At 53.5% G+C, this 9,217-nt stretch overlaps 1 protein-coding gene across 1 annotated transcript; it reads left to right on the forward strand.

Annotated features, from left to right (window-relative positions):
• The first annotated feature begins 1,710 nt into the window (after positions 1–1,710).
• On the forward strand, positions 1,711–8,963 carry ARHGEF39 (Rho guanine nucleotide exchange factor 39). Its single transcript, XM_015415512.1, is given in 7 exon segments — positions 1,711–1,811; positions 4,061–4,181; positions 4,397–4,515; positions 6,141–6,211; positions 6,396–6,524; positions 8,172–8,401; positions 8,871–8,963. Coding segments are annotated over 7 exon segments (864 nt in total).
• The last annotated feature ends 254 nt before the right edge of the window (positions 8,964–9,217 follow it).

Genomic DNA, 9,217 nt, shown 5'->3' on the forward strand with positions numbered 1-9,217 from the left:
CACGAGGAGGAGGAGGAGGAGGAGGAGGGAGAGCGGAGTCGGTGTCGAGGGCCCGGCAGGCCAAGGGGGGCACCTGCCTGATATATCCCGGCTCCTTGGCAAGGACTGGGCACGAGGCTTCCTCCCTCCCCCCTCCACAAAGGGGCTGGGATGATAAGAACACAAGAGGAGCCAAAGGCTGCATCAGGCCAGGGGCCCCTCCAGCCCAACACTCTCTGGGTCACACGGAGGCCAGAAACACCAGGGGCCAGCAGGAGGTCCAGCAGTGGGGCCAGAACTCCAGAAGCCCTCCCACTGATGTCCAGTGGGGAAGCTTAGAAAGAATCCATGGCAATTGGGAGTCCAAACCAGAGCAAAAGGCTGTGTGGCAGTCACCTAAGGCAAAAGACAAACTGCAGATAGTAATATCTTCGGGCAGAATACGGCCTTAACCTTTTGAAACAAAGAAGTCATTTGTGAGTTAAAAAAAATTCTGATAAGATGGTAAACTTGGTGACTCTCAAGTCCAAATTTACTTGGCGTGAGGACCCACGTGGAACAAAAACCCTCAGCTCTCACTTAAGACCTCAAAGCCTGGGAGCTGTTTTCATAGGCTTCATGACCCACTTTTGAGTCAGGACTCACAGGTAGGGAAATTTAGTTCTAGAGGGTTCTTTGAGGCAGGGAACACCCCTGTTCCAGTGTGGCAAAGTCTGGTATAGTGGTTAAGAGCCAGTTTGGTGTAGTGGTTAAGAGCACAGACTCTAACCTGGGAGAACCGGGTTTGATTCCCCACGCCTCCAAATGCAGCTGCTGGTGTGACATTGGGTCAGTCACAAGTTCTCTCAGAGCTGTTCTCTCAGAGCTATTCTCTCAAGAGCAGTCCTCGAGAGAGCTCTCTCAGCCCCACCTACCTCACAGGATGTCTGTTGTGGGGAGGGGAAGGGAAAGGAGATTGTAAGCCGCTACGGATAAAAGGAAGTACTTCTTCACCCAAAGAGTGATTAACACTTGGAATTCACTGCCACAGGAAGTGGTGGGTGCTACAAGCATGGACGGCTTCAAAAGGGAATTAGATAAGCATATGGAGCAGAGGTCCATCCGTGGCTATTAGCCACAAGGTATAGCTAGGGGCTCTGGGGCAAGTGATGCTCTGTCTTCTTGGTGCTTGGGGGGGGGTCAACAGTGGGAGGGCTTCTAATGTCCTGGACCTCCTGATGGCACTGGTATTTCTGGCCACTGTGTGACACAGAGTGTTGGACTGGATCAGGCCAATGGCCCATCCAGTCCAACACCCTGTGTCACGCAGTGGCAAAAAACACCAGGGCCCACGAGGAGGTCCAGCAGTGGGGCCAGGAAACTAGAAGCCCCCCCCCCACTGTTGCCCCCCCCAGGCGCCAAGAACACAGAGCATCCCTTGCCCCAGCCTGTGAGATGTGGGGTGGGCGTGGGGCAATCGGCTACAGCCCAGGGCTGCAGATACCCAACAAAGCTGTGGGCGTCGTAGTCTCCTCTCTCTTTGTATAGGCAGGCCTCCCTCCCGAAAAGAGGGTGCTGGCGAAAGGGTGGGAGGCATGGTGAGGAGCAGCCTGGTTCCCCACTGCTGTTTCTGTCCTGCTACTGCTGAAGAACTGAGAATTTGTGCTCCTGGCTGCTTGGAGCCAGCCAGCCAACCAACCTCCAGGAGCAGATTGTCACCAAGGTCTTGTGTGTGCGTGTCTCTCTTTCCTGATGTAGTTCTTTGTGGCCATCCTGAAGGCCAAGGCAACCCTGAAGCCGGCAGTGCTGGAGGCCATCTTTGGACCCTGGGAGTCTATCTGCTCGGCCAGCAGGTAAGGGGCTCCGCTCGTAGCAATGGGGTGAAAACGACAACAACCACATTGTAATGGGACAGGAAAGACCCTTCCCCTTGCCGGTATCTCAGCAGCATCTTGGAGACCGAGTATACGTGTGTCCTGTCTATTTTGGAAAAATGAAAAATCTGGCCAGTCCGAATCGTAAAATATTATTTCTACTTCAGGCTGTATATAAATCCCTCCTGCTTGTTAGGTGCAGTTGTTTGTCTACACCAAAAATTCAATGCTCCACGCTGGTGGGTGACCCTCTGTGTGTGTGATTGAAAGCAAGCAGCCCGCAGCCTTCCAAAGGAAATCCAACTTCAGGGAAGGGGGGGGGAGAGATCCGTTGGCCAGTTCCAGCCCGAAGTGCGGGGAGTCAGGTCAGAGGCACTTAGACCCCGGGTGGGCCAGGCTGGTCTCCACCTGGCAGAGGGGATTCTTGTGGGGATGACGGTGGAAGTGGAAGGGGAGCCTCAGGTCAGCGGCAGAGGGTCCCCAGGTTCCATCCCCGGGGGCACCCTCAGCAAAATACTCCGGGACACAGGGTTGCCAGGTGGTCCCCCCAAAGTCCCCAGCGGGGGACTTGGGGGGGGGCATTACTGGAGGGAGTGGGGCGTCCCCAGCGTGATGACGTCACACAGAAGTGATGTCATCACGTGGGGGAGCGGAGGCCCCCGCCTCTTCCCAACAGCGTTTAAGGACTTCCTCTGAATGCTGGTGGGGAGGAGACCGAGTGGTTGCTCTTTGGGGGGGGCTTCCCCTCACCTGCCAGCTGGTGGGCGGGTGGGAAGGAGCCCCTCCAAATTGGAAAAACCCCGCCAACCCGGGGCGGGGGGAGGGGTCTGGCAACCCTACTCCGGTAGCAGGGACCTTGGAGGGCTGCCTGCCAGTCTGTCCTTGGCTGACCTCGATAGACCGGCGGTCTGACTCGGCCTAATGCGGCCATCCCATGTGCTCGTGTGACCCGGCATGTCCTCAACCCCCGGGATGGTGACAGAGGCCTCTGCTTCTTACTGCAAACAAGTAGATATATTTAAAGACAGGCAACATTTCCCCTCTTGAGCATAAGAAGAGCCAGCGGGGTGCGGCGGTTAAGAGCGGCGGGCTGCAGTCTGGGAGAACCAGGGGGTTTGATTCCCCCCACTCCTCCATGTGATGCCTGCTGGGGGACCTGGGGCCAGTCACGGTTTCCTCTGAACTCTCTCCGCCCCACACCAACCTCACAAAGTGCCTGTTGTGGGAAGAGGAAGGGAAGGTGAATGTGAGCCACTGTGGGACTCCTTAGGGCAAAGAAAAGCGGAGTATAAGAACCTTCTCTTCTTACTAGTTTGGTGAGAGCCATTTTGGTGTCGTGGTTAAGTGCGCAGACTCTCATCTGGGAGAACCGGGTTTGATTCCCCACTCCTCCACCACTTGCACATGGCTGGATGACCTTGGGCAATCCGTAGCTCTGATAAGAGCTGTTCTCGAAAAAAGAGCCGTTTCTGTCAGAGTTCTCTCAGCCCCACCAACCTCACAAGGGTGTCTGTCTGTTATGGGGAGGGGAAGGGGAAGGGAAAGGAGTTTGTGAACCGCTCTGAGACACCTTTGGGTAGTGAAGGGCCATGGGGTATAAATCCAATCTCTTCTTCTTCTTCTTCTTACTGCAGCTAGTAGACAGGGAACCAAGATGGTCTTCCCCTTTAATGATTTATTTAGATATTTGTAGCCCTCTTTTATTGCCAAGGGGGGACCCAAAGAAACATAAACACTGTTCTCCCTCCCTGAGTGTTATATTCACAGCTATAACCTAATGAGGTAGGTTAGGCTGAAAGTGTGTGACTGGCCCAAGGTCACCCAACAAGTTTCCATGACAGAGAAGGGATTCGAACCTTGGTCTCCCAGAGCCTAGTCTGACGCTCTAATTATGTTCTTCCTGGGAGGGAACAGGCGCAGCTTCCCCGTGGCTTTGGGATTTGGACACGATGGCTGAGGCTGAAGTCCCCCCCCCCCTCTGAATGTCTATGTTTTCCTTCCCCCCCCCGAATTCTTGCTCCACGTAGGCTGGGACAAGCTATCAGAGAGACACCTGAGGTGGAAATTTTTGCCCATGGTGCTTCGATGCACCTCTTGGACACTGTGGTCCCTTCTAGCAGCCGGGGGGGAAATCATGTTGCAGAGTAGGAAGCAGAATTCTTATTGGGACAAGGTAGTTTTGGCCTTGATCTGCTCTGCTCAAGGAGCTGTTCACTTTGCACCCACAGGACCCTGGTGTTTCATCTGGAGAGAGGCCACATGGCTGTGGGGCTGGAGGGCTTCCGTCACCAGTTGGTCCTCTACAGCCACTATGCTGAAAACTTTGCACAGGCCAAGAAGACTTTGCAGGTGAGCTTTGCCTGGCTGGGTCCTGCTATCTGGGTGATGTCACGCACGCACGCACACCCGCCCCGGGTGCCCCTCCCCACTCGGCCACACGTGCCTCTGCCCCAGCCGTGTCAGGCGCTATCTGTGTTTTCTGGCCGAGATCTTTGGTGGGGGCGGGGAATCTCCCGCCGGCAGTCAGTTCTGTCCCTCTCTCTTCTTTGCCGGGCTCCGTGCAGAAGCAAGTGAGGAAGAATAAATCCTTTGCCCGCTTCAAGAAGATCCAGGAGACTCGTCCTGAGTTCCAGGGCTGCCGGCTGGAAGACTTGCTCCCTCTGCCCCTTCGGAGGCTCCCACAGTAAGTGCTGGCTCCAGGTCGTAGCTGCCCTGTGCCAGTCCTCTGGCAAACTCCAGGGCTTGGACTGGTGGGGCTCAAAAGGTTCTCTCCACCTGCACGGTTGGCCCAAGGATGGCTGCGAGGGTCTCCCATGGAGAAGGCATCTGCCGTATCCCTTAGGGAGCCCCCCCCCCAGCTGCTTGTTTCAGCCCTCCCCACCTCCGGAATTCCTGGGTCTGCAGGCAGCGCTGTGCTCGGTGGGTTTGCTTGTCTACCTGGTCTAACTGCGGCTTCACGAGTTCTCCTTTTGCAGGGTGGAATGGTAATGCTGGGGGGGGGGGAGAGACACACACCTGAGAATGGTCAGCGAATGTTTCTGCTCGGTGGCTGCATTCAGGAGTCAAAGACCAGGCCAGAAAGGTCAGCTTCAGGCACCCACTGGTGGCTTAGACTTGGCAGCAGGATTAGGCCTCCTGTAGAAAACGTCTGCTTCTGTTGTAAACAGCCTACGACTGGGGCTACATTTGCAGGTTAGAGGCTAGGTTTTAAATCAGGGTTGCATTGGGTGGGATTCTTGTATTTTCTGAGTTTGACTATAGCAACTGAGACATGTTGGATACAGCTAGACTGAGGTCTAAGCTAGCCTTGAAGGGTTTAAGGCTGCAAATTAGGCTTTATGCAGCCTAAAGGGGTTAGGTTTAAAGGCTGAATAGTTCTGTATGTTTGCTCCCTCAAGGTGCTCTCTCTGTGTTCTGATAGCAGGGAATCCCCTTCCAAGCAGGAGAAGTTGGGGGGGGGGGGAGAAGGAGAAGAAATCCTTTGTCCGCTGCAAGGAACTTTGGGAGACTCATCCAGATTTCAAGGGCTTTCAGCGTGGTTTAGTAGTGGTGCTTAGAGGACTGGGACTCGGATCTGGAAGAGCCAGGTTCAGATCCTCCCCCCCCACACACACACACATTCTGCATGGGAAGTCCCCAAGGTGACCTTGGGCCTGTGACACCCCCTCCCCACGTAACCAGACAGCAGGGCGTAAATGCCATACATCAATACACCCCTTTAGAAACTGTAGAATCAAAAGTCCGAAAGGGCCTACAGACCATCCGGTCCAAATGGGCATTCAGGCTCTGCTTAAAAGCCACTAGAACCCCCACATCCCTGGGCAACCAACTCCACTACCTTGTTGGTAAAAAGGGACTCCTCCTTATATCCAGCTGGTATCTTTCCACCCATTATTGCAAGTCCTGTCCTCCTCCACCAACCGGAGCAGCAGCTCCCTGCCCTCCTCAGAATGGCAGCACTCCTGAGACTTAAAAAGAGTGACCGTATTCCACCCCCTCCCCCCAGCCATCTCTTCTCTGGGCTGAACAGCCCCAGCTTCCCTCAGACTCTCTTTGCGGGGCTTCGTCTCCAGACACACACACACACACACACACACCCATCAACCTTGTCGCTGTCCATCTGTATTCAGCCCCGGCTGTAAGAAGTCCTTTTCTCCCCCTTCTCACCCTACAAGAACTCCTTGTGGGCACTCCATGAAATGGCTGAGCAGTCGGGTTAGAACGGATCAAAGGAAGTCCTTCTTCACCCAAAGGGTGGTGGACACAAACACACACGTGGAATCCACTCTTCTCTTGTTTCTTCGGCAGGTACAAGCGCTTGCTGGAAGACCTGGTGGAAAACATCCTTCCAGAAAGCTCCAATTTCGAGCAGCTCAGAGGTAGGATTCAGCACCCCCTTGTGCACGGTAAAGACTGCAGCTCGTTCCCACCACTGCTTAAGGTCTGGACTCCTGCCTTTTCACATATCCTCTGCCTGGCCCGTCTCTTGCAAAGATGGGGCTCCTGCATCGCTCAAAACACTGGAAGGAATAGCCCTTGTATCTGATGCTGTGCTCTTTGCAGGGGTTTTGCAGTCTGTCTCCGATGTGTTCCATCAAGTCCAAAAAATATCTCGCTTCCATGAGAACTCCTTCCAGATGAACCGGGTTCAGAAACTGCTCAAAGGACAGAAGATTCAGTTGTTAGCTCCAGGTAGGCCCCCTCTGAATTATGATTTTATTGTGCCACTTTACTTACTGAGCCACCTTGAACAGGCCCCTGGAGAGGTGGCATATACGTTTCCTAAATAAAGAACACTGTGGCTGCCTCCCTGTAGTGCCTGGGAAACCGGCAGGCAGCGGAGCAGAGGTCGTCAGAGGAAGGACAAGTGTCCAACTGATCCCGAAGCCTCAGAGCGGCCATCCAAGCTTTGTTAGGCACGCTGATTCTGAAGTCTCTGGGCTAATATTTGGAAGGTACAACACAGGGCTGTAGAAGTCCTTCCCCTGGCACATCAGTGACCTTGATGGAAATGGAATGTGAAGTGCTTTAGAGGGAGGAGGTGTCAAGAATCTCGAACGCAAGAGATTCTTGGTACGGTCTGGCAGAGCACAAAATTACAAGAACCCTGGGGGGGGGGGTGTCCACATACTCACCAGTCTCTGCCACCAGCCCACTGGACTATCCACACAGTCAGAAGCTAAAGGGCAAGCCTTTGACCTCACACTGGGATTAATCAGGAAAGTCAACCCTGCAAAGGAGGCCACTTGCAGAATGAGCATCCACAACAATTAACCTGGTAGGTGGACTCTTAAGGTCTAGGGTAGTGGAAATAGGACTGAGGCATTTAAAGCACAAAACACACCAAGTATAATCAAAGGATATATATTAAAGGGTGCAAGAATATTTCAAAGGAACCTTAGCAGTGAGCATTAAAACAAAAAGCTACAGTTAACATACTAGCTACACGTAAGGTCATTAATCCATTGTTCCCAGATGTTACCCTTCTGAGTTGAAGTCAGGCAGCAATCCATATCTCTCTGTCCAGAGAGCATCTTGCTAGGCAGAGCTTGGTCCATTTTGAGGTTAACTCATCACCTCATGATACCTATGTTGGCTAGCTATGAACAAAGACCAGGAAGACTAACTTTCTTAAGGACTAAGATTTGAGTGGGCAGGGCTCTTGCCCAGTCACAAATCAGACCAGTGAAGTTATGTTGACAAGAACAGGATGGAGAGGTTGTCTGCAATCTAACCCATCCCTTGCGTTGTGGAAATCACAGCACCAATTGATGATGCATTGGTGCCAAGGCCTGTCCTGGTAAACAAATGGTTTTTCTCTATACCTGAATCGTTATCCAGAGGCCACAAGGTTAATTTGCCAACCCTTCAGTACCAACAGCCAGTTACTTTTCCATTTGGTTACTTCAGCCCATTTGCAGTCCTAGAGATTAATATGAGGTCTGGTTGTTAATGAAAAAACAAGACATTGAACTAAAGGTCCAATTTCTTGACAGCAGGTTAATTTAAATCTGGCTGGAAGCTTTCTATGCAGGTGAGATGTGATGTGGTTGCTGGTACAGATTACTTGTTAATTTAAAAAACTCACCAAATCCATATCCTGCCTGTACAGATACTTAAGGTAGTTTGAACAATGGCTTAGATGCTGAGGATTCTCTCCTGAGATGTCAGCACCAGTATTCTTTAGAAAGACAGATCCAGGCAGGTGTTCAGAGTAGGTGCCGCGCTGAGAATGTGGCAGGTCTGACGTCTGGGGAGGATCCCTGCTGACGAGCCCTTGCTTCCCACCGGCCCTCCTGTCTGCTCTGCCGCCTTCTTCTTCTTCTCCTTCTCCCGCAGGCCGGTGGTACCTCCAGGAAGGGTGGCTGCTGGTGGTGCCCCCAAAGGGGGAGGAAGTGCAGCAGAGGATGTTCTTTCTCTTCTCGGATGTCTTGCTGGTGACAAAGCCGTGCCATCCACTGCACCCCTGGAATTCGCACAAGTTTGCTTGCCAGGCTGTGTACCCGCTCGGCCAGTGCACGCTGACCAAAGTGTTTGGCCACACCCAGAGTCAAGGAGGGCTACTCAGCGTAAGCTTTCCTTTTATTGCTCCATTTAGCGCATTTCTGTGCTGCCTCTTCAGAGTCCTTTTGGTTTCTGCACTGATGGTTGTGCTCCTCGGCACCGTCCTCCAGAGGCTACAAAGAACAGACCGGTTAGAGTCTGTGGAGGCAGAATCAGGGCATGGGGGGGGGGCAACGGCGAAGTGGCCCGCCAGCCAGCCAGCCAGGAGGCTGTATGTGCCAGCCCACTGAGGGACAGAGACGTCCCTTGGGAAGAAGGCTAGACTGCAGAGCAGAGTGCTGCCCTGGCTCCACTGTGTCTGGGCTCTGGGCTCACACCCCCGCCAGCCTTCTCACTGACCCGGGGCGGCTTGAGTCAGCTTTGCCCGTGTGGTTTCTGTGCCCCTACCCCTCTGGCCTCTCCTTGCTCAGATGCAAGCCATGAAGCATTCCTTCCTGGCCTCCTCCTGGCGCTCACCTTCCTCTCCATTTTCAGCTGTCCTTCCCACACAAGAAGCTGCTGCTGATGTCCTGTGATCCGCAGAACTTTAACAAGTGGCATCAAAACCTGGGGACGGCCATCAGGTAAGCCCAGTGTCCCTCTCAGGCTTGCACGCTGCCTGGTCTGGCAAAGGGAGGCTCCCCCAGGTGGCAAAGCTGTGGAGGTGGTCCTGTTTGTCTATTCACCGGTCTCGTCTTCTTTACCTACAGAGAGCTGCAAGGCAAGCCCACCACAGTTTGTCAGTAAAGAAGCTCAACTGCCCAGGGAGCAGGCAAGCATCCTACACTGACAGCTACTCAGGCTATGTGGAAACTATTGGAGTTTGATGCCCACATTTTTGC

Source organism: Gekko japonicus, unplaced genomic scaffold (genome assembly GCF_001447785.1).
Source record: "Gekko japonicus isolate JY-2015 unplaced genomic scaffold, Gekko_japonicus_V1.1 scaffold1667, whole genome shotgun sequence".
Classification (NCBI taxonomy): Eukaryota; Metazoa; Chordata; class Lepidosauria; order Squamata; family Gekkonidae; genus Gekko; species Gekko japonicus.